Genomic DNA, 25,857 nt, shown 5'->3' with positions numbered 1-25,857 from the left:
GGGAGCACAATCTCATTCTCGCTTAAAGAGGTTTCTCACTAAACCGAGTTTCTCGCTAATGAAGGTACATGGGTAGCGTTTCTCTCTTATAGAGGTACGCAGCAATAACAAGTCACAGCAAGTACGAATGTAGTAAATATGTAATATGATAAAATTTTGTGCATAATATGTAAATATATATTTTATTTTATTTAGAACTTACAACCTGACCGGGCAAACGTCGTTTTGCCATATCATTTATAATAAAAAAATAGGGGTTGATCGTAGAGGGGTGAAAGTTAGGGGTTGTATGTATTTTTGTATGTTGTATCATAAAAAATAGAAATTAAAAATTTTGTCTAAAAAATAAAAAATAAAATTTTGTGGTGGACTACCCCTAACATTTAGGGGGATGAAAAATAGATGTTGGCCGATTCTCATAGATACCGGATAAGCACAAAAAGTTTCATCAAAATCGGTCAAGCCGTTTCGGAGGAGTATGGCAACGAAAACTGTGACACGAGAATTTTATATATTAGATTTACACTTTAAAAAAATCCGTCAATTTCGTTTGGGTGTCTGCTTTTGTATTTTGAATGTTTTTCTCTAACTCATAAATTTTGTCGAATACTGCTTGTATTTTTTATTGTAGCTATAGTTCCTCCTAAATAATATAAATAAATAAAGCTCGACTGTCGCTTATAGAGGTATAGAGAAGTAGCAGTCTCACTTACGGAGGTCCATGAGGGAAAAACGACTCTCTCTTACAGAGGTTTCTGTTTCTCGCTAATAGAGGTTTTGAGAGCTTAAAATGACGGGTCCCGGCTATTACTCTCACTTATAGAGTTTTCTCACTTATCCAGTTGTCACTTACCCAGTTGTCACTTACCCAGGTTTGACTGTATATGAATTGTCTTAGACCTTCAATCTTTAGAGATATTATATCGTTAATAAAACCTAATCATAACAATCAAATATACAGTTTTCTTAACATAGTATCAATAAAAATAATTAAAATTTAATAAAAAGACAATTTAAAAGTTTGGTCCTCCTGTCAGTGTATCTTTAACGCTGGCGGCATTTGCACGCTGTATATGTATATATGTACATTTATTGACACATATCTCGGTAACTAAAACATTATCCCTCCAACTTTGAGAACAAAGCAAGATTCATCAAAATTGTTTCAGTGGTTTTTGAGATATGGGTCCACGCATTTCTGGAAATATATATAATTTCTCTCAATTACATTTTTTTAATTATTATTTTGTTAATTGTTGTCATACAACATATACTTAAACTCGATTACAAGAAAATAACAAAGATTGGTTTGTATCAAATTTGTATTGCTTTAACAAACCATCTGTTATATCACTCTCTTGTTAAAGAGGAGATAGAGAGAGAGAAACTCTTATTTCGAAACGAAATACAAAATTATGTCTTTAAATATGAGTAATATTTCAGATATCTCTGCCCTCAAATACCAACACTAGAGCAGATAGTGCGTACATACGAAGAACTATTCAGCCGGGAGTCGAACGTGGATCTGACCACAGTGCCAGAAGAGAGTGTCAACATGCGATTGCCGACACCCGATTATCAGCAGGAGTACACGGTTTCTATTGAATCGGTAAATACTGACAAACATACACATAAGCCCCAAAAAAAAAAAGGGTGCGTGTACTTATGTACGCGCGAAAGAATTTATACTTTGGCATTATTAAAAATAGTTTTTGATTGCATGCAAATAATTAATTACAATTAAATAATCAAAGACTGGAAAAGGCACTACGGCATTGGACATTCGAATAATAATAGAATTTATGTTACACTTAATGTAAGAGAATAATAATAAATATTTATTTATTTAATTTTTCAAATGTAAACCGAACTTTATTGACTTTTTGACTCTTTGATTATTTAATTGTAATTAATTATTTGCATGCAATCAAAAACTATTTTTAATAATGCCAAAGAAGTATAACATTTTACGCGCGTACATAAGTACACGCGCCCTTTTTTATTTTTATTATTATTTTAAGTTACTAATATCAGAGTATTTTAAAAACTTATAATATAACTTTTTTTTTAAACAGGTCCCGTTCAAGTATTACGTAAGCAGATTTACTGCAATTTATCCTTTTCTCCTGGTGACCAAACGTTTCGTGACCACCAAGTGACTCTTTATACCTAAAAGTTACCATTATGTGGTGTAAAGTACTGGAAAATCGAAAATAATATTAACAATTACGCGTAATTAAATCCCCGCCCCGCATCGTAACGTTTTACAAAAGCCCCCCCCCCCCCCCACAAATTCGTTACGTAATACTTGAACGCTCCCAAAGTTGCTGTAAAAATATATGATTAAAAACATAATTACTTACCATTTAACCACTTAACTTATTTAGATATATCGAATTTTTGTATTACAGAATGGCACGTCGCGTCGGATACTTGACCTTCGTTACGAGTTGATACGTGCGCGTGCGTTCAACACACGGCCGTGTTTCCATCCTGCTGCGTACACGCCTCATCCTATTGACCACAGCCTGAGGTAAGACAGACTTTATTATGTTGTGGTCGAATAGTAAAATTCATCATTTTACGAAGTTGCTCAACTAATCTAATATATAAAATTCTTGTGTCACAATGTTCGTTCCCATACTGCTCCGAAACGGCTCGACCGATTCTTATGAATTTTTATGCATATTCTGTAAGTCTGAGAATCAAACAACATCTATTTTTCATCCCCCTAAATGATAAGGGTGGTCCCACCCCTAAATTTGTATTTTTATTTTTTAGACAAAACTTATTATTATTATTTATGATACAGCATACAAAAATACATACAACCCTTAATTGACACCCCTCTACGATCAACCCCTATTTATTATAATAGTAGATTTTTATAGATTAAAAAAAATGCTTCCAGGTAATAACATACATTAACATAAATACATTCATGGCAAAACGACAATTGCCAGGTCAGCTAGTAATAATATAATAATTATAGCCAAATATATAAATATAATAATTATACATAAAAATAAGTTATATTAATCAGTACAACTATAGAAACAACGGCGCTGTTTAGTTAAGAGGCTAGGCTGTTTATTGAAAGGCTTATAAAGCTAATATCGATTAATTATACGCTAATATATAAAAATAACGCTTTCATATTTTTTTTTCTAATTCCAATTCATTATAATTAAATAACAAATAATAATAAAAATATGGAATCATCTCGGACATTACATATGGCGAGTTATAATTGAAGTGTGTGTGTGTAAAATTTGTGATGTCATATTTTCTTGTATAATTAAGAACTCGTAAATAAATAAAACATTAAAAATATAAATCAAAATTAATATTTAAATATTACGTTTTAAAATTTATTTGAGACGGCAACGGGCATACTATACCCCTTTATCTATTTATTAATTTTTCCAGCTTTCTCCTGGGTTGTTGGTTCGGCCAGCCGACAATTAAGTCGATCGTGGGATTGGCAGAAGAGCTGGAGGGTTATGGCGAGTGGCATTTGGCCGTCCAGGCGCTTTTCTACCATCCAGATGATAAAATGTATGTAATAATGGATTTATTATACAATTAAGTTATTTTTATAAAATTAACAGAAAACCTTTTGCTATTCATTAATCTTTTCTATACTCTGATTTTTAATTCCGTAGAATTTTGACATTTCATAAGTGTTGCTACTAAAAAAGTTCTCCACTGAAAAGGGGACAAATTTGACCCATTTGAGGGCAATAAAATAAAATGCTACGTATTTTATATGTTTTACCTACAAAATCAACCCAAAGAACAAGCTGGATTCCGTAGACATTTTTCAACAATAGACCACATACACGCCCTTAGACAAATACTCCAGAAATTTAAAGAATATAACAAAATTTACTACATAGGGTTCGTGGATTTCAACAAAGCATTCGACACACTTGAACATAGATTTATCTGGGACGCATTAAAAGATCAAGGCGCACATGCAAAATACATACGGATACTGAAAAACGTATACACAAAAAGCACCGCACAAGTAAAACTAGAATCTATAGGCGAAGAATTTCCGGTTGAGAGAGGTGTACGCCAGGGAGACCCAATTTCACCAAAAATATTTGCAGCAGTTCTGGAAATGATATTCAGAAATCTGGATTGGACGAATAAAGGACTAAATATAAATGGCGAAAATCTGAGTCACCTACGCTTTGCAGACGACCTAATCTTATTTTCGGAAAACCCGAAAACCCTAAAGGAAATGTTGCAACAGTTAGCGGAAGAAAGTAAGAAGGCAGGCCTGTCAATGAACTTAACGAAAACAAAAGTAATGTCTAACTCCTCACAAACAGAGTCCATAACAGTAAATGATGAAGAAATAGAGTATGTAAAGGAGTATGTGTATTTGGGACAGTTAATATCTACTGAGGAATGTATGCAAAAAGAAATAGAAAGAAGAATAACTAATACTTGGAAGAGATATTGGTCACTCAGTGAAGTCATGAAGAACCAGGATATGTCTATGAGGAACAAGAGGAGAATATACAATATGTGTATCTTACCATGCTTACTATATGGGTGCCAAACATGGGCATTGACAGAAGAACAAGCAAGGAAAATAAAAGTTTGTCAGAATGGAATGGAGAGAAGCACAATAGGAATTAAAAGAAAAGACCGAGTTAAACTAAAATGTATCAAAAACAAAACAAAATTTAAGAATGCATACACAACATACAGGTGCTTAAAGTGGAGGTGGGCTGGACATATGATAAGAGAGAAGAAGGAGAAATGGACGAGAATAATAACAGAATGGCAACCACGAGATAGTAAAAGAAACAGAGGCAGACAGACTAGAAGATGGGAGGACGACATCAAAAAAGTGGCGGGCCCAATATGGACGCGCATAGCGAAAAATAGAACAGAGTGGAAATCTTTAGAGGAGGCCTATGTCGAAAGACAAGCTGAAATGTAGAAACGACCGTTTACCGATACCGGATTTATGAAAAGAAAAGAAACTGTTAAAAGTTATAAACGTATTTGTAAGAAAAAATTACTGTAAAAATAAGTTCAGCAATAAAGGCTATTTTATTTTATTTTATTTTTATTTTATTTATTTTACCTACAAAAAGGTAAATCTTAAAATTTACTTACTCAAGTGACCTAATACAAAAATAACTAATATTTCAATATCACGAACAATATATCGAATTAACTTTAATTACTTTATTTTATTCTTTAGCTGGCATCACTGCCTAGTTATTCTAGGTTTAGTAAACTTTAAAAAAAAATGTTATCTATACTTGTGCGTTTTTTACTGTTTGTGATGGAAAGGGACGTAATTATCACTGGCCGTTAAACCACTTTTAATGTGAGCATCGCACTTAACAAAATATATACATTCACAAACAAACAAAATGTATGAATTGACTTGATCAGACTCGTATTGAAATTGAAAAATGTGCCCGGCCGAAAAGGTTTGCCATCTCTGACATGTCAAAAAATGATAGCTATCACAATTCTACGGAATTGAAAATCAGAGTATAAGTACATTTATCATAGTATATTCATTACCCTTGGTGGTGATGTGGCTGAGAGCATCTCGCATACGCTAAACATATTAAAAACTGAAAAGATATTCGTAAATTATTATGATCATGATTCTAACCTTAAAACGACATAAACGGTCCATACGTTTAGGAGCTACAATGCCACAGACACACAATACTAATATAACCCTTGTTTTTGGGGGTTTTATCTACAATTTATTTGTGAAATAAGTCTATAAACAAATCGTTACTAAAAAATGATTTATATTCCAGTCGTGCTCATCTCATCCAAGAGCTAATAGGCCGCCACGCACCAGCGGAGGCTGATTCCTCAGTGAAGGCTCGCCTTGAGTTTGTTGAGAAGTTGGGAGTCCCACAGAAGTGTTTGCTGCTCGCTAGGGCTCATAGGGCGAAATATGAGGTTCGTAAACTGTATTCAGAAACATATTTACTTCAAAATCTATTATATTATTTGTATAAACATGATTATTTATGAGGTAAGTGATATAACCACCAATTTTAAATTAATTAATTGATTGAATGTTTTAACGATTACAAAATCTAATATATAAAATTCTCGTGTCGCGGTGTTTGTGGTTAAACTCCTCCGAAACGGCTTGACCGATTCTCATGAAATTTTGTGTGCATATCGGGTATAACTGAGAATCGGACAACATCTATTTTTCATCCCCCTAAATGTTAAGGGTAGTCCAGCCCTATTTTTTTTTAAATTTTTAGATAAAAAAAAATTATTTTTTTACGATACAGCATTAAAAAATACATACAACCCCTAATTTTCACCCCTCTACGATCAACTCCTATTTTTTATTATGAATGATAAAAATGGCAAAACGACGTTTGCCGGATCAGCTAGTAATATATAAAGAAGTATACGGGCATCCAACAATAAGTCACAAGGCGCACGCACTGTTCCAGGTTACGTGCACGCACGCGTACGCGCGGAACAAGTGAGACCAGTTTTTGTGGTTGCGATGTAAAGTTTGAAATATATTTAATATTATGTGGAATTAATAAATAATATGTACCTGCTTCATACTTTTAATTTTTTAATATAAGATATCAAGATTACTGTCAAGCTTGTTTTAGTTGACAGATTATTAAAAAGTTAAATGTTGCCATATAAACATCAATTGTGTTGTAAATTATGTAAAGGTTATTTAAAATGTCTGAAGACATTTTCATATGTAAAAAAATTATATAATATTAGTTGTGTAGCTTAAATCTCACACACAAGGATTAAAATAAAGCCTATTAAATTTATGTATTGCTTGGGTAAAGCCTATTTTATCGATTATTATTGGAAAAACTCTAATTAAAAAATATATTTCCAGCACCGTCCCCAATTAGAAGCAGAATGCCTGGTCGGCGCAGGCGCGTGGAATGCGGCGCATTCTGTACTCGTTGAACAATTGCTGCCCGAAGTTGTGTTATCCGGTGAGTTTATTTACAAAACACTTAACATTCATTAAGAGATTGCATTTAGGGGCCCCTTCCTTTATAATAAAATTTCCAAATCTATGGATTCAGAGATCGTAAAACTATCCAGATACAAACTGGATTGGATTTCGAATCTACGGAGGCATTACTACATATCTTGGTATGACTTTGAGGTTTCAAAAACTAACACAGACACACACACACATCATAACAACTTTAAGCTACACTCTCAAATACATGCCCATACGCACCCATTCACACACTCACTCATTCACTCATTCTTAATTTGTAACACTAAATTTATTATTATTATTTTTTAAATTTTTTCAAACATGTACCATGTACCACTGAATAATTGTTTTCTAGTTACCCACAACACATGGGGACTAGCGATATATGAATTCTGTCATAAATAAATTTTTTGTCATAAAATAAATATATTATTATAGTTATTAAAACGATATATATTCTAGATTATTACGGATAAATAAAGCATGTAAGGGACTGTCGAGAATTAAACCCAATGTTCTTAAGAAAGTAATTTATTGTTCTTCTTGATATATTATTGATTGCATTATAGTAATATAGTAATAATAAAGAACCTTAGGGAGGACGTGGCGCATCGCAGCCCTTATGTTTTAACCAAAGGTTTAACTTCACGACGCGGGGCATCTGGCAAGGAAAGCTACTGAAAATCCACGAGCAGACGACCCGGAGGGTTAACGTACTCGCACACGTACGTGTGCGTTGCGTGTACGCATCTTGGTCGTAGTGTTGTTTACTCCAACGCGAGTCGCGTTACAACATTTATTAAATATATAATATGGGGACAAATGTTTTTCGCGGTCATATAAATTGGATAATCTCAGCTGCCCACTGAAGTATTCCCGAACCAATTTGACTTAGGGTCCTTCAATAAAAGACCTTACCAGTTCTTGAAAGGCTGGCAACGCACTTGCGAGCCCTGAATGTGAATGTAGGCGGCCATATTAATTAATATCAGGCGCGACTCATGCCCGTTTGCCCCATATTCTAAAAAATAAATATATATCGAATCACGGTTTGACACCACTAAAATGTGAAAATTAGTATATTCAGAATTTGTCATGAATTTATTCAACACGAAATGGATATTTCTAACATTTAAATAACATATCGTATATTTTAGTTTATTTTGATATTTTCCAGATAAAGTGAAAAGCGTCCAGCCGATAATAGAGAAGTTGAGCGAAGCCGCGCGTCGCAACGAAGTCAGTGGATGGGAAAGTGGCGGAGAGGCTCTGTACCATTACATCTATGTTTGTGACGAGGTATTTTATATTTATTTAAGTTTCATTCACATAAGGAGGAAATTTGTTTGCTTGCATTGAATTAATAAATAAAATAAATCAGTGACGCTACAGCCTTTTAGGTCTGGGCCTCATCTGTTCCATGATCATTTGTCAATCTAATAGACAAGTAGGTGATCAGCCTCCTGTGCCTGACACAAACGGTAGACTTTATTGGTCTAAGACATGTCGGTTTTTTTACTCTGTTTTCCTTCACCGTTCGAGAGAATTTAATTGTGCATGTAGATGAAAGTCAATTGGTGCACAACCGCGGCTCGAACCCACGACCTCTGGGATGAGTCGCACGCTGAAGCCACTAGGCCAAAATTGCTCAACAACAAAATGTGGAAAATATTCCATTAAAAATCGCTTAACTTCGTATGATGTGGTAAATTTTACAATAGAGCAAATTGATGTACTACAGTTTTGGGAGCGTTCAAGTTGAGTTCGGCTCTGTACATCCAGAGCCAACAACGTATACGGCGAGAGAACGTTGAGGTATTTGCTACCGCGGCTAATAAATGGTCTACCAAATAATATATTAGATTGCCTAACGCCAACCAACATAAACAGCAAATTAAAAAACTACATTTATATGCATTTGTCGCGCTCCTAAACAAGACTGCTATGGTTACATTAATACAAACCACAGCGGTTTTCAAATGTAACTATTATTATTGTATTATATTTTTTTTTTTTTGTATAATAAAGAAATTAAAAAAAAAAAGTATTACGTAACGAATTTGGGGGGCCTTTTGTAAAACGTTACGATGCGGGGCGGGGATTGAATTACGCGTTATTGTTAATATTATTTTAAACTTTCCAATACTTTACACCGCATAATGGTAACTTTTACGTATAGAGTCACTAGATGGTCACGAAACGTTTTACTATTGGGTACAGAAAAACGTTACGGCGCGTTACATGGGGGGGTGTCAATAATCTCCAAAAATTGTGTGACGTAATACTTGAACGCTCCCTTTATAGAAAACATCAATATTACAGATTTGATAAAATAAAAATAAAAAAGTTATTAATTAGTCACCTAAAGTACTCTTTCATCTCTTTCTGCTAAGTTTCATTACGATGAAAAGAGATATTTTTTATGAATACCTAACAACTAGTAACATAGTATTTTTTTTTGCGTTGTATTTAATATTAGTTGTGGGTTTAAGCTTCTTTCGGGATTGTCTGGAAGAAACTTATTTAATTATTATAAATAAGGACAGAATAGAAGAAGATTTATATTTTATTTAATGGACTCTAATATTGACAGATACGAGGGTTGGTGTCGGCCGCGGAAGGGCAAGAGGCGGAAGATAGGTCGAGTGTCGCGTGTCGGTTGGAGGCCCTTACGCCCCGATTGGCAGCCGCTTGCAGAGCGCTTACCCTATTTAAGAGCAAGTAAGTTCTATAATTTATGTCAATTAATAAAGGGGCTTTACAACAACTTGTCTTTGCCACAGATTTCTAGATGTAAGTTTTCTGAGGCAAGAAAACGAATCGGCCTTCTGTGCCTGACATATCGTCATGATCGTAGACAATGTCGGATTTGAAAAAAATCTAAAATCCACTTTTTATCGTATTTGAATACTACATTGCCTAAATATTACATCTACATTAGGGAGCGTTCAAGTTTTACGTAACGAATTTTGGGGGAGGGGGGTCCTTTTGTAAAACGTTACGATGCGGGGCGGGGATTGAATTACGCGTTATTGTTAATATTATTTTCGACTTACACCACATAATAGTAACTAAAGAGGCACTAGGTGGTCACGAAACGTTTACTAGACTTGGGAACAGTACTGTACTTGGGTACTGAAAAAGTTACGGCGCGTTACATGGGGGGGGGGGGGGCAATAATCTCCAAAAATTGCGTTACGTAATACTTGAACGCTTCCTTAAAATAAAAACTCTGTGTTTTAAATTTCAAATTAATCAGTCGGTATAGTGACGGATTTGATAGACGCTCATTGATTTTTCTAGAAAACTGTGTATTTTTTTTTTTAATTTTTTTTCAAAAGAAAGTATTGTTTGCTTGTACGACAATTTTCATAATTACAGAATATGAATTAAAAAACTTGTGACAAAAAACTAACATGATTATATTATTTTGAAATGGCTGCCCTGTAAAGTTTACTATTTGTCAGATCCGTCACTATTCTTAGACTATGACGATATAGCTATGGTCAGTTTTTTTTGCGACCGGGTCAGTAAGAGGAAGGTGAAAGAAAGTATCATGAGGATACAAAATGATCATGTAGTGATCATCTACATGCCTATTTAAAAAAAATTAGAAATGTATGTAGAAATTACGAGACCTAAAAGGTACCGCCCCTAGTTTTTTTTATTAAATTTAAGTAAAAATTAATTTATTAAATTATTAGAATCATTCATGACTTTTAAAAGCTTTTAGTTTTTTTGAAGTTATACTTGTTTTGGCGCGTTAGGGAAAAATGATAAGAGTAAATTTTTACGATGCGCGCACACCGTAAAAACATACACATAAAACCGACACCCTGAAGTTAGCTATAGTCAACGTTTTAGTTTTTTCTATTGTTAGTGTCGTTTTTCTACAAACGTTTTTTTATCCCCAAAGAAGTATAACTTCTAACGCGTATACATAAGTACACACACGTTTTTCATTTTGGTTTTATAATTGTGTCTTAAATGTTACCTGTCATTTTATTTTTTAATTGAGTTATTAATATATCTTTTTCCTTACTACGGTTGCCTGGCAGAGATCGCTTATTAGCGATGAGGCCGCCAGTTGCCTCCTTAATGTATGTTATCTGTATATATACCAAATATGTAAGGGAGCGTTCAAGTATTACGTAACGCAATTTTTGGAGATTATTGACCCCCCCCCCCCCATGTAACTTATCGTAAAATTTTCAGTACCCAAGTACAGTAAAACGTTTCGTGACCACCTAGTGACTGTTTAGTTACTATTGTGGTGCAAGTCGAAAAAAATATTAACAATAACGCGTAACTTAATTCCCGCCCCGCATCGTAACGTTTTACAAAAGGACCCCCCCCCCCCCAAATTCGTTACGTAATACTTGAACGCTCCCTAATGCAACAAAGTGTTAATAAATAAACTTTTTAATATAAATAGATCACCCCGAGCGTTGGCCGCTCGAGCAGAAATGGGTGCGAGGCTGGTGCAACTGGCGCTGGCCGGGGGACACGTTTCCGCGCATCTCGCTGCCCTGCTGCAGGACTTGGACTTGCCGCCAGATTGCGCTGCGCATGCGCACTATAAGGTATTGCCATTTACAAGACATAGATTCACTCCCAAGCTCCAGTTCAAACATTTTGTATGACTCAAAACTTAGCGATTAAAAAGAGTGGCGGAAAGTTTCTTGCAGGTTCTTCTTGCCCGCTCTACGCCCTTGACTTGCGAACTGGTAGTAAATGTAAATTTACAATTAATTTAACTTTTTTTTTTGACGTTCATAAGTATACTTTTTTATAAAGATATTTTGAGTTTGAAATTGTTGTTTATAGAAAAACAACCCTTACTCGTAAGAACCAATCAGGAGTCAGAGCGCGTGCGCAGATAGTTAATCGATAACGGGTACTGTCAGTGACATTTATTGCCCGACGACTCAGTTGCAAATGCGTCGAATTTAAGTAATACAAATTTAAGTCGCCCCTTGCCCCTTTAAAAATATTATATTTCGAAGTAAATTTTAAATGCTAAAATACCCCACCTTAACCTCACTTTTACACCATCACACAACACAGCCAAATTAGTATTGAATTATTTTTATTGATGTGCAACATCTATAGCCGCACGTAAAACCGATTTCTGGCGTGGCGACGCCACGCTATATGATAGTATATATATATACATTATACAGTCTATATGCAGTAGTGTGTACGGTGTTTGTATTTCGAAGTCACTGATTAAACGGATTAAGTATTCACGATTTGAAATAAATTCGTAAATTTTTGTATTGAATGAAAATAAATGTTTATTCAATAAATAGTCAACGTTATCTGGAAAAAAATCGTAATATTTTATTTTATCATTATGACATATTTAGTTCCTATCACAATCTGTTCTTTTCCGCTTTTCATATTACTTTTAAAAAATAATGTCGATGTTTCACATCTGCCAGGCGTCCCGTGACGGCTCACATTTTATTTTAGTTTGTTTCCTTTAATTTTTGAACCTTTTTGTAGTTAAATATTATGTATTTCCATCTCTGGTTATATTTTTTGTGTAACTCTTGGGTATAGTAAAACGTTTCGTGACCACCAAGTGACTCTTTAGTTACTATTATGTGGTGTAAGTCGGAAAATAATATTAACAATAACGCATAATTCAATCCCCGCCTCGCATCGTAACGTTTTACAAAAGGTAAAACTCGTTACGTAATACTTGAACGCATTTATGTATATGTTATTGTATGTTATTTCAGATTACATCGGATCTATCGGACCAAGCTTCGGAATTCTGCTTGGAATCAACTCAGAGCTCCCCCCTCTCTTCTCATAGAACAGCTGTACGTAGCTAGAAAAGAAAATTACCAGTAAAAAAATTGCATGTAAAAAAATCTCTGTGTGATTAAAATTGTCATAATTTTTTTTTATGTTAAATTTTTCCTAACATTTAGTAGGAAATAATCATTGTAAAAATGCGTTCAAATGAATTTTATTCTGGTAAACAATCGTTAGAACAACGATTCGTTTTTATAGTCAATAACGATGCGTAATATTGGTTAAATCGTTCCTTTTAACGCATTTATGTAAATTGTAATAGGTTTTAATAATAAAATAGAAATAATTGTACATATATCATGTAAGATTCAAGTTGAATGTTTTTTCCTTATCACTTAGAAAAACATTATTTAACTAATTGTGGTTTATAGTATGTTTACAAAGGCTGTAGAACTAATGTAGGATTTAAAACGATTTGGTATTAGTAAAATTTTAATGTCAGATATGGTCTTATAACAAACTTGTTGCCGGAATACAAACTAAATTTTCTTTAGCATTTTTTTGACAACTATTACAATCCTGTTGATTATTATTGAGGCATATAAATTAGCATTTCCAATTAAATTGGATATATAAATTAGCTAAAAATGTACTTATAAGAGTTAAATTTCATTTAAATTATCAGTTTATAAATTAAATTTCTTGAAAAATACACATTTTTATTCAAACAATTCTTTTTAAACTCGATATTTCTCTTAATTAATTTCTATCAAATTAAATAGTCAAAATGCAACATTGGTACTTCATCAACTATATGGAGACTGTTTTTTCCGTGTCGACTACAGTGCATCGGAGGATTTCATTCTATAACTTTTTCAGAGTCTAAGGAATTTGATTAGGGCATGGTTATTATAAAATCAATAAACTTTTTCAATGTATAGATAGCTTTTCGCAGCCTTGTAACATTAAACTTGTGACAATTGTACAGAGCTTAAAGCTCCAAATGGAATTCAAGTCTTAGGGAATAAATATATGCAGAAGTATGTGTCTGTTTTATATCTATAAGGTATAATTACTTTGCCCTGTATCAGGGCAGACACATTTCTGCACCTTCCACTGTTTTGTCTAATGAACATTGACATTTCCACCCAATTTTTTAATTAAAAAAATGGTATTAAGTATGGATTTTTATATTGTAATATGCAAGTTTTCTGATTAGAGTTTGTTATGTTAAGAATAATTTTTGATTTGTAATAAATATTTTCGGAATATTTGAGTTTTTACTTTTCTTATCATAAGATTATCTTCTAGCAAAACATAATAGCTAGAAGAATTAATAATCATTGCTTTAAAATTGGTAATGGTAGTTGATAATTGTGCATTTATCTTCTTACCCCCGGGAAACAAAGCAAAATCTATTGTTTTCTTCAGGAAACATAAAACAAGGTAATGCTATTATTACTAGGATACATTACATATACAAATAAAATATATCAAATGAAATCTCAGTGAAACAGAAATATTATAATAGTAATAGACTTTATTTTTTTAAACTTGGTAGAAATACAATCTAAACTAAAACTATCTTCATGGTTGTTGCTATCTATTTCAGGAAAGAAAATTAGGTAAACAAGTATTACTAATATTGTGTACAAAATAACTTAAGTAGAATAAAGACGTCCGAAAAAAATACTTTAAATAACATTTTGAAAAAAATACAGTTATCCCTCAAGGAAGTCAAAAATGAAAAAACAATATTTTGGATTTTTTGATTCTACTATATCTGTTGGAAAAATTATATTCCAACTTGACTACAATGTTTAATTTTTTCTATTCTTTTGTCTACTGCATACCAACAAATTTTAAACAATATAGAATTTATTAACAAATTTAGATTATACATGAATAAAATTTTTCTATTTACAATACATATAATAACTACAGATACACAATCATATAACAACTATAGATATGCAAAAAATATCAAAATTGAAAACTTGCAAGCAAAGTACAGTTTGATTTTGAATATTTTTTCAAGTTACTTTACGAGTAACTTTTTTTAGTATATTAACTTTTGCACTTGCTTTTGACTTAACCTTTTTCCTGGGTTTATTTACAGTTCTTACCGCCATAGCTTTTTTTATTGCTTCTTTTATATCCCTTTCTACAGGTTTGTAGTAATTTTTATTAGGTTTCTTTTTATGTATGTCTCCCTCCTTTATGAGATGTGCTAATGGATTCACCGTTACTAATTGTACTCCATCTGATAATTGTACAACTTTCTTCTCTGGAGTTTTTTGCTTTTGTTCTGTTTGAACAATATCTTCTAGTTTGATAATCTTGTAGAAGGGTGCTTCCGCTTGTAATGTTCCTATTCTAAATGATTTGATTGCTTCTGGCATATCTGGGATGGTAAATTTCTGTTGCAAAGGCTGAAATTCTTCAGTAGATAACATTATTTCTTCTGCTACTTCTGGAATATTAGTTTTGTCTTCACCAACAAAATCCTCAGTGGATTGATTATCATCGTAAATGTATTCTTCACAATAAGCATGGTCTGCTTCCAGAGTCAAGACATCTGCTTGCTTATAAACTCGCTCTCCATAGTTCAGATTTGCATGTCGTGTTTCACCTTCTACAATTTTAATAGTAACCGTTGGTGGTTCCTCAGCGGTACCAACAAATTTTTGAGGCAATTTAAGTCCTTCAAATGTAAGAGGTGCAAAGTTACATTTTCTAAGAACAATATTCATTTTTTTTCTTTCTGTAGTCAGCTTCATTGTCACTGAACTTTCAATTCTTACCTTCTCGGTCTGATCAGGTTTAAATGTTTCAAAGAAGTTTTGAACAGACAAGTTTTTGCTAGATTTAACCATATGTAATTTTGCTGGTGGTGATTGTGCAGGTTCAACTTTTTTCAGGGTTATCATGAAATCATGAATTGGTTGAATCGGATTTTCTGAGGCAACAACTGTTTTTTTTCTATCTTTAATTTTTTGTAATGTCTCTATCAACTTTGAGTTTTTATGATATTCTTTTAAATGTCTTTTAAGAGTCTTTTCTGATTTAAATGATTGATCACATTTTATACATTGTATTGGTTGTATTTTCACATGCAAATTCATATGATGTCTAAAATTTTGCAATGTGAAACAATTCTTGTTACACACTTTACACATAAACTTGTTTTTCTTCCACCTTTTTAAAGATTTTTTCTTCTTGCATATTTTTAATAATGGAGCATCGGAATCTGAAGAATTTGACTGAATTTCTTGTAACGTAATTATTTTCCGTCTAGCTCCACTGTTTAAGGACTTCTTTTTAATTCCAGCATCAATTTGTTCACTTGTGTCATCTTTCAAATTTTCATAATAAATGCTTTGAGGAATAAATGGGTTCTCAGACTTTTTCTCAACAAAATACACATTGAACTTCTCATCAAATTCTACGAATCCCACATTTTTGTGCTCTGTTCGTACATGTAAAGTAAATTTTTTACGAATTCGAAACTGAGTGTTACAAATTTTACAATTATAGGGTGATAATTCTTTATGCCTTGAGAAGAAATGACCAAATAAAAGTTTAGGATGGTTAAAAACACGGTCACAATGAACACACAGATATTTATAGAGGTGTAAATTGTGTTGATGAACTTTTCTAACATGATTTGTGAGTGTAACATCACCAACAAATTGCCTATCACATAGTTTGCAGCGTGCTAAAGTTACAGTCTCTTTGTGGGCTTGATTCTTGTGATTAGCTAATTCTTGAACAGTGTCAAAATCTAGACTGCACTCCACACATTTGATCAAGAAACAAGTTTTTTTATGCTCTCTTAAAGCTCTAAAGGTAAAATGTTTATTGCATTTTAAACAATATGAATGATTCTTCTTTTTCGATGTATGCAAATTTACATGTTTGACAAGGTGTGTTTTTTTGAAATACACTTTACAGCATAAGTCACATGTATATGACTTACATGAACTCCTCTTAAGGTGGTCAATATAGCTGTGCATGCTTTGGCATGGAGTCTTACAAACACAAATATAATTTTTTGGTAGTGTTCCAAAAAATGACTTGACATTCATATTTAGCAGAGAAGATAAAAGAGAAAATCCATGATTAATCATAACACCCTCACTGTTTTCATGTTCTTCGTATTCATGTTGAGAAATATCGAAATCATAAGCAAAACACTTACTGCATTGAGAACAGAATATAGAATGCTTTGGGCGATACTTGTGTTTATTTTCATGGGCCATTTTTGTTTCAAGATTAGGAAAGAGTCGGTAACAGTGGACACACCACTTTAAATGTAGCAAATGTTCGTTACGAATGTGCAGCATGAAATCTTCAACGTCTGAGAAGATTTTCAAACAGAAAGTACAATAACATTTTGACTGCTCACCTTTGAAATGAACTTCTCTCAAATGAGTCTGCAAATCAGAGGCATCTAGAAATTCAGCAGAACACATATCACACACTGTATCAGCTTCAGTTGTATATTGCAATTCATTATAGTCTAAATAAGATATTTCCATTGATGATTTGTTATCACCCGAATCCTCAAACTCTACTTCACTTTTCTCATTATCTAATTCCTCCATAGTTGAGTTTGTCTTAAGTAAACTTTAGAGAATCTATGAATTTATATTAAGAATTGGTGATGTGATAAGTGATCTTACAATATTATTTAAATCCTATGATTTAAATATTTTTTTCCTGTTTCTGACCACCGCTTACAGATATTACTTTTTTTTTTTTTGGAGTTTATGGCCTGGTATACAGATATTTACTTCGTACGTTAAACCATAGACTAGATATAGAAAAAAAAATAGAATATCAACTAAAGCGTAAAATCTAAACAAATATCTAGCCAAAAGTCCACTCTTCTAAATTTTATTTAAAATTGTTTTTGATTAATAGTCTTGTAAGTTCTACATAATATATTAAATTATTAATAGTCTAGAATTATATTCTATGAACTTTATTGCCTCTTCTAGATCTAGTCTATGAAATAAAAATCTATTACCGATGACCTATCAAATCGTGAATCGAAATTTTTTATCATGTCACCACAAAGCTGTCACCAAATGCCCGTACAATTTTTATAGGCGGTTCTCGCTGCCATGCGCAAAATCAAGAGTTTCAGGTAATATTTAGTCCTTTTAATTCTGTAATTCGTATTAATATTTAAAAGAAAGTCTGTGTCCACTTCTCAGGTAAATGCAACATCATTCTAACCTCAACGTACATTTCTTATATTTTCTTTTATTACGACTCCTGTTTAAAATCTCGCCATATATTATGCGGTTGTATACTTAATTATCATAAATTCAATATCTGGAACTTAATAATAAAGGTTTAGGGATGATATTATGGTACCAAACAAGATTGCGCATTTGTGACGTATTGTTTATCTATTTCTTATATTAATGACATCTCAGATGTTATATGTAAATACTGGAAAAATCTAAAACTATTAGTATAAAGTAGCTATATTTGTGTAGAAGAAACTTAAATATTATTATAACCAACTAACAATTATTCAAATTAAAGATTATTGGATAATTTAAAATTAAGATTGTTTTAATTCTATTTCATTGATATCAGAAATTAATACTACAAAATTAATTATCCTTCCCATGTCAGGACTTCATTGAAGTTGTTAATTTCTTCCACTTACCCTCTTATTAAAGTAATGTAATGTGAGACTGAGTTTTTTCTTGTGAACAGATTGTTATTAGTACATTACTGGGAATAGGGAAAAATGTTTGTTAGAATGTAGGTTGGTTTGGAATACTTACATATGCTGTATAGCACAATATAACAACTAGTGATTTATTATCCATTCTGTATAACAATAATCTTTATTTTGATATTAGGTACTTTACTTTAAAAAATACTAATACAGTAATTCTAGTACTCTATAAATATTATAAATAATAGATTTAAATTTCAATACAAATGATCTATATGTTTATTTATTAGTAGCTGTCTTTGTTAAGGTATACTTTATAAAGAAGGTTTTTACAATTCTACTTTATTGCTTTTGGAAAAAAGGTATAATTATTGTAAAGGACGTTTAATCAAACACTTTTAACTTGAGAATTGCTTGACTGATTTTCATGATCTTTTATTTGTTGTACTCTCCCCTCAAATTTAAGAATGTATTTAAATAAAGGTTTTGAAATGAATATTTTAGATTTTAAAAATGTAGAATATATAATAATAAATTACTACCATAGAATATTATAGTATTGAATATTATGGAATCAAATATTTATGACAATTAGTTATTTTTGTGTAAAGTTGTGAATTTAATATTTGTTTTGTATTTCTTTCATAAAATGATAGAATGATATATTTAACTTCAACTAATCCGACTGACAACACATTCATTAAATTAATTTTTGTTAAATAAATAGTCATTTATAATTAAAAGTAGTTAAAACTGATTTAGTTGAACACAAAATTATTTTATGATTACTTTTATTGACATATTATCATGTATATGTGCTTGGAAAATTACACAGACTAATTAACAAAGACTACTCACTACATTATCAAATAATAAGATATCTACCTAAACATAATATTAAAAAATACTATTAAGAGCATAAAACTGTTCTGACGAGATTTCAACTACGACATGACAATATTTTGAACAGGAATATGCTTAAAGTGTTTGCCTATTGATTTGAAGATAACTATTATGATATTGATATGGTAACCTTTACTTGTTATTGATCATATTTGTATTAAAACATTAGTTAGCGGTCAATACATACAATAGAAATACATAATATGTTATTATATATTTTATATATAATAATGTAATAATAATAAAGCATAGTTATTCGAGACTTACAATTTGTTTTGTTTGCAACCTATTTTGAGTTAGTATATTTCTTAAACTATGTTAGTAAAAGTTATTGAAGCCTTGACCCCATCCGGGTATATGCCTCCTCCATCTCATTCCTAACCTGTCTATCCTTTGCTTTCTCTAGCCAGTTTGTGCCTGCCACTTTGGCAATGTCGTCCTCATTTTTGGTCTGCCCCGATGTCTGTTCCCTGGGAGGCCTCTCCATTTTGTGATTTTGACATATATATGTTAACGTAAAATTGTAAACACCGTTAGATTGTAATCTATCTCGCGCGATTATAAACTGTCGAAAGATTGTGAACCTCAGCGTACTGCTCAAGGTCGATTTACATCAAACGAGCGAATGCTCATTCTATCCCCACTACATCAAATTCTTCTAGTGTAAACAGGCGTAGAGCATTCTTTCGTTGTTCTTAGTGCGTTCGCAAAGATTCTATAGAATATTCTAAGAATGCTCGTTCGCTTGATGTAAACGGCGCAAGAGCGCGCGAACAGTTGCTTAGAGCGTTCTAGCGTGTTCGGACGTGCTCGCGCCACTGAGCGGTCTTTTCAAAGCGTTCTTGTGTTCTAGCGATTGTTTACGTATCTTATCGATTAAATTATTATTATTATTTTTATTATTTATTATTTTTATTATTATTTTTTATATTGATTATTATTATATTATTATTTTAATTATTAGATTGGTATTATTCATTTATTGCAGCACATACTTCAGATATAGCATTACATATTGTCGATTTAGACATTTTAGTAAAATACATCAGGCTTCCATAGGAATCTCCAGTTGCCAAAAATCGCAGTCACTGCTAGTTTGTCATATGCAGGAATCGAGTCTCTAAAATTCGTACTTGATTTTCGAATTTTTTCGATGGTCAGAGATAGTAAATGATCAAAATCCTCCGGCGCCATTCTACAAAAGTTTTGGAATTGTCCACTTTCTTCTTGTTTTCGCATATCCGTCATTGTTTCACCTACATTATCCAGTGTCCTTCGATGCATTAAATTTGTAACCCACCAACGTCTCTTCCTTCTTTTATTTTTGAGTTTTCGCGACAAAATAATAAATGCAGCACATGCAATAATGATATCGCTGTCAGAGTCAGACATAACGAAGCACTACCAATACTAACCACAGAATTGACACGAATGAGCAAAGAACATTCGATCTAGCTTTTGTTTACACTAAAAGATTACGAAAGAATGCTCTTGTTCTAGCTCTAGATCTATGTTCGTTTGATGTAAATCGATACCTCTAGCTTTCGTTTACACTAAAAGATTACGAAAGAATGCTCTTGTTCTAGCTCTAGCTCTATGTTCGTTTGATGTAAATCGACCTTTACAATTTAACGTATTATTATTCGGTAGATTGTACTACACTAACTTAGTTATCATTCAAACTTCTTTGGTCAATTACAGATTAATTTTACTTCCCAACAATTTCATATAACTACCGAATAATAATACGTTAATTTGTAAGCAGTTCGTTGAGGTTCACAATCATTCGACAGTTTACAATCTCGCGAGATAGATTACAATTTTACGGTTTTTACAATTTTACGGTGACATATATATATTTAATATGTTGTTATTTTTATTTAATTTAAACAATAATAATAAAAACTGACAAAATTAATATACAGCTAGTCCCCACACCAGGGAGTCCCTGTGTTTTGGGTAACTAGATAACAATTAGTCAGTGGTACATTGTACTTGTCTAAACAGTTTTTTTGAGAAAAAGTAGGTTTAGTGTTAAACTAATCAAACACAAGTTTTGGTACATTAAGTATGTGAGAATGGGTGTGTGTATGTATTTGAGTATAGCTAAGAGTTGTTATAAGTGTGCGCTGTGTCTGTAAGTTTTTGGCACTTCCAATGGCAATAGAATGATAATTTGTTTACTTAATAAAGTATTTACATGATTGTTTATGTACGACACATTAAAACTAAATCTTTTTTCATAAAAAGAAGACCCATTTCTTTAATAATAAGGTATTTATTTTTATAAAAACAAAAAGCAAGCGTGTGTCTCTTGGGTTGGTGTTCAGGTGTTCTTTAATTGATTTTATACTAAATTCAATATTTTCTTTCCAGATCTTGATATGCGGTGATAGCTCTAATCAGTCAAAAATTACAACAACCTTTCTCGGCACAGCGCAACATCCATCCGTACGGGCACACCATCTGACTCAAATCTTGGCCATCCAAGATACGTCTTTTCTTCCATTTCCATAGGGTTTTGGCAATATAAATCATGACTGATATAGAAGAAATCAGAAGAGGGGTATCCGAATTGACGGTACTTTCATTTAGAAAAGTCGACGATGTGAAGCGACTGGCGAATCATTTCCGTAACGTCATCCATGATCCTAAGACGCAGGAAAATAAAATTATTCTGCGTTATCTGAAAAATCTCGATGACACTCACAGAAAGATATTCTTAACGTCTCGTGAAGGCGTTGAAGTTGAGTATATCTTCACTACGGAAAAGAAGAGCAGTCTCCAGCGGCAGAGATTCAACAGCTTACCGGTCAGCGAAGTTCCTGAATTATTGAAAGCTGAATTAAGCGTTGAAAATGCCAAGCCAGTCCATATTTGTGCTGACTGTAACATTGAAATTGAAGTAAATGATGAAGAACCATTAATGGAGTCGCTCCAACGCCACTTTAATTTGGAAGTACATCAGCCTAAACTCAAAAGAGAGAGTATTGATGTCGCTGAGCCAGTAATCCTGCCAAATATGTCTAGGCGATTGTCTGCTCTTGAGTGCGGAGAAACCCCAACGCATAACATCGAAAGTTTATTGAAACTGGTTAAACCTACTGAAAGGTTGGATAAAATGTTCTCAGGAAAGCTTGAAGCATCCTTGGTCAGACTTCTTCCTGACAATTCTGAAGCTAGTATTGATGCTGCTGTGAAATTTTACCAAGGTGTCTATGACAAGTTGTGTCAGGAGATAAATATGACTGACTTCTCCGGACAGACTAGTTCCGTTGCGCCTATAATTATGAGTATCAAGGATAATGTTAACCAAAACTTCGCGTCCGATGCGAATAAATCGTTTGAAAACGATGATACCGAAGTGCCTGAAAAAACGTTTAAGAACCTTACTAAGAAGTACCGTTACTACGGGCCTATAGAGAATCTTATAGTGAAATTGCTTGACAATCACAAATTACTTACTTTAGTTGACGACCGTACAGGGAAACTTGCATTTTTTTGTATGGCTTGCGAGTATTATACCTTAAGATTTAGGTATGACAGTGTTTTAAATCATATATTTAGCGACACCCATATTCACAACCTGACATGTATTCTACAAGGTGACAAACACATACCGTTTTGTGTCCAAGAACCAACCGTTGAAAATATGAAGGAGATAAATAGAAAATTCTTGAATGAACATAGCGTACACCAAGATAGAAATGGATTCTATTGCGGCCTTTGCAAGACTTCAATTGATTCTAATGAAGTTGTTTTACACATTTTAGATGAGAATCATCTTGGGAGACTTTCTGATAAAATATACAGGAGGAAAATCAATTCTGAGGCAGGGCAGGATGAGTGGGGTCCAAAAAGTCTGGATTGGGCAAAATTCCTAGCCAGTGTTGGCAAACCATTACATAATCGAGACCATGTGGTTATAGAAAACTTTATCAAGCCATCGGGAAAGGTCTCCAACTACTGTTCATGTTGTGAAATGGTACTTAAAGGTCCTCGGCAGGTGCTGTTTAATCATATACGCCAAAAGAAACATTTGAGAAATGCAGCACCCCACAAATTAGCTATGCTTTACAAAAATCACTGCAGGCCTGCAGAATACTATGCAAGCTTTGGAAATTTCTTTGTCTGCACCATTTGTCCTGTATATGTTGCTTTACCATCATTCTCGGCCATTGTTGAACACTTTGATAGCTCTATGCATATTGAGACAATTTCGAAGCTCATTCGCTCTGCTTTATACCCAGAGGAAGACTTAAAACTCCTTGAAGCCAACGAGATACACAACAACAAGTGTGCAATCTGTGATCAATCATTCCCTGATACATGTGATGCTGTCAAACATATACTATCTGACATAAATCACCAAACAGCCATTGCCGAGAACAGAGCCAAATCAAACAAAGGTGATATAATTAGTGTTTACATGAATGGTAACTACATATTGCATACTGAAGGAACCCAGTTTGTCTGCACTGTTTGTGGAAGTAATTCAAATTCTATCCGTTCTCTACTTAACCATCTGGTGTACGCTGAGCATTTCAAGCAGAAACTAAATTCAGAAAATGTGTTTAGATTTTATTTGGAATTAAAGCATAATATCAATATGTTGTCCCGTAATAAATATGTGTATAACGTGTTTGGAATCTTAAAGTGTGGTGTCTGTGCTAGTGATATTGATGAAGGAGAGAATGCTAAGCGTCATGTGGCCTCTCCTCGGCACAAGGAGAATATGGGGGCCAGCTATGTTAGTTTGGAAACGTCTGCTATTGAATGAGTAAGTTGAGAATTTTCTATTTTAGATAGTTACAAAGTTCTGAAGAAATAGGGTGTAGTCTCTTGACTTATACTCTGATTTTTAATTCTGTAGAATTCTGACAGCTATCATTTTTTGACATGTCAGAGAATACAAACCTTTTTGGCCGGGAACATTTTTCAATTTCAATACGAGTCAACATCTGACCCTATACAAACATTTTATTTGTAAGTTAAGGTATCCATTTTATTAAGTGCGGTGCTCAACATTAAAAGTGGTTTTATGGCGACTGATAATTACGTCCCTTTTCACCACAAACAGTAAGAAACGCACAAGTAAAGATAACATTTTAATTTTTACTAGACAGAATGGGTAGGCAGTGATGTCAGCTAAAGAATTAAATAAAGTAATTAAAGTTAATTCGATATATTGTTTGTGATATTAATATATGTGCTATTTTTGTATTAGGTCACTAGAGTAAGTAAATGTAAAACATAAAAAATACGTAGCTAAAATGGGTCAAACTTGTCTCCTTTTCGGTGGAGAACTTTTTTAGTAGCAACATTTATGAAATGTCAGAATTCTACGGAATAAAAAATGAGAGTATAAGTGCTTAAATTTCGAAGGAATTAGGAGTAAATTTTCAGTCGTTCTTAAATCCTTATATTTTCTAATCTTACAAGTTTCAGACCATAAAAGTCGGACAAGCAAAAAAAATGTTTGCTTGTATTATTTGTTAATTTATGTTTAATATAACAATTTTAAAATATGTATATTAATGGTTTTTCACCGCAGTGAAAAACCTGCATAAATCTTACTTTGCAACATTTCAGAGATAGTTTCAGTTAATATTATGCAATTTTCTCGACATTATATTTTACAGGGCAGCATCCCTAAAAATTTATATAATAATAATAATATCTATGCCTAAAATTTCTTTGTGACCAAGCTATATTTCCTTTAGTTGTCAACAGATTCTAAAATTTTTATACTAAACACGCTTCTCCTTTGTTTCAGATATGTATGTATGTTATGTACTACTGTACCCGATGAATCATACACCATTTTATACATTGGTGGATATTATGTTTTACACAAATGAAGATTTTAATAATGAAATAATAATTTTATAATTTATCTATGGACTTTTATTTTAACATACCATATACCCATATATTATATATTCACATCTTGGTATTGGATCGTAACATCCATTGCGGTTGTACCATTTTGAACCATGACTTATTACTTTGTACTGATCAAAGTTGAATACATTAGGAAGTACAGCAATCCCCCAAGTAATTATAGGAAATTGCATTGTAAGAGTATTTTCGTAAAACCATATTTTAAACAATTCGAAAACTAGAAACAAATTGAATAAAGTTATTTAGTTTCATTTCATAAAAACACAATTGAAACAGGTGCAAAAGTATGCAAATTTTGTACTTGACAAATCGTTATAAATTTAGCATTAAAAAATATATAATAGATAAAGGGGTAATTCTAATTACTGTAGGTATATCTAACGCGTTAGATGGTTCTTCAAAAAAGTTTCGACCTTAGAATAAAATAAACAGATTCAATTAAAATTATGATTCTCGCCATCTATTGACCGTCTTAAACTAGGTTGTGTATGTTTCTGTAAACACGAAATTACAATTTGTAAGTGTTAACGCTTGTTACCACAACACTAGATGGCGTTGTTCTTGGTTTCAATATTTTAAC

The 25,857-nt window shown here is 32.7% G+C and overlaps 3 protein-coding genes across 5 annotated transcripts in view; 2 read left to right on the top strand and 1 right to left on the bottom strand.

Annotated features, from left to right (window-relative positions):
- LOC125061249 (nuclear pore complex protein Nup98-Nup96) overlaps positions 1–14,040 on the top strand; it is a 71,074-nt gene extending 57,034 nt beyond the window's left edge. For all 3 annotated transcript variants that reach the window (XM_047666580.1, XM_047666579.1, XM_047666578.1), the window contains 9 exons: positions 1,444–1,609; positions 2,412–2,533; positions 3,430–3,558; positions 5,808–5,955; positions 6,887–6,989; positions 8,181–8,302; positions 9,597–9,724; positions 11,439–11,586; positions 12,751–14,040. In XM_047666580.1, coding sequence (XP_047522536.1) covers positions 1,444–1,609; positions 2,412–2,533; positions 3,430–3,558; positions 5,808–5,955; positions 6,887–6,989; positions 8,181–8,302; positions 9,597–9,724; positions 11,439–11,586; positions 12,751–12,846 — 1,162 coding nt within the window. In that variant the 3' untranslated portion in view covers positions 12,847–14,040. The remainder of the gene's footprint in view (positions 1–1,443; positions 1,610–2,411; positions 2,534–3,429; positions 3,559–5,807; positions 5,956–6,886; positions 6,990–8,180; positions 8,303–9,596; positions 9,725–11,438; positions 11,587–12,750) is intronic.
- A 251-nt stretch (positions 14,041–14,291) lies between these two features.
- On the bottom strand, positions 14,292–17,515 carry LOC125061250 (zinc finger protein 540-like). Its single transcript, XM_047666581.1, has one exon. The coding sequence runs from the start codon at positions 17,374–17,376 to the stop codon at positions 14,803–14,805; it is 2,574 nt and encodes an 857-aa protein (XP_047522537.1). The 5' UTR covers positions 17,377–17,515; the 3' UTR covers positions 14,292–14,802.
- A 256-nt stretch (positions 17,516–17,771) lies between these two features.
- On the top strand, positions 17,772–25,269 carry LOC125061247. Its single transcript, XM_047666577.1, has 3 exons — positions 17,772–17,921; positions 21,750–24,153; positions 25,150–25,269. The coding sequence occupies exon 2, from the start codon at positions 21,910–21,912 to the stop codon at positions 24,151–24,153; it is 2,244 nt and encodes a 747-aa protein (XP_047522533.1). The 5' UTR covers positions 17,772–17,921; positions 21,750–21,909; the 3' UTR covers positions 25,150–25,269.
- Positions 25,270–25,857: the final 588 nt, after the last annotated feature.

Source organism: Pieris napi, chromosome 23 (assembly GCF_905475465.1).
Source record: "Pieris napi chromosome 23, ilPieNapi1.2, whole genome shotgun sequence".
Classification (NCBI taxonomy): domain Eukaryota; kingdom Metazoa; phylum Arthropoda; class Insecta; order Lepidoptera; family Pieridae; genus Pieris; species Pieris napi.
The sequence above is the reverse complement of the archived record's forward strand: the minus strand, read 5'-3'. Positions and strand labels throughout refer to the sequence as shown.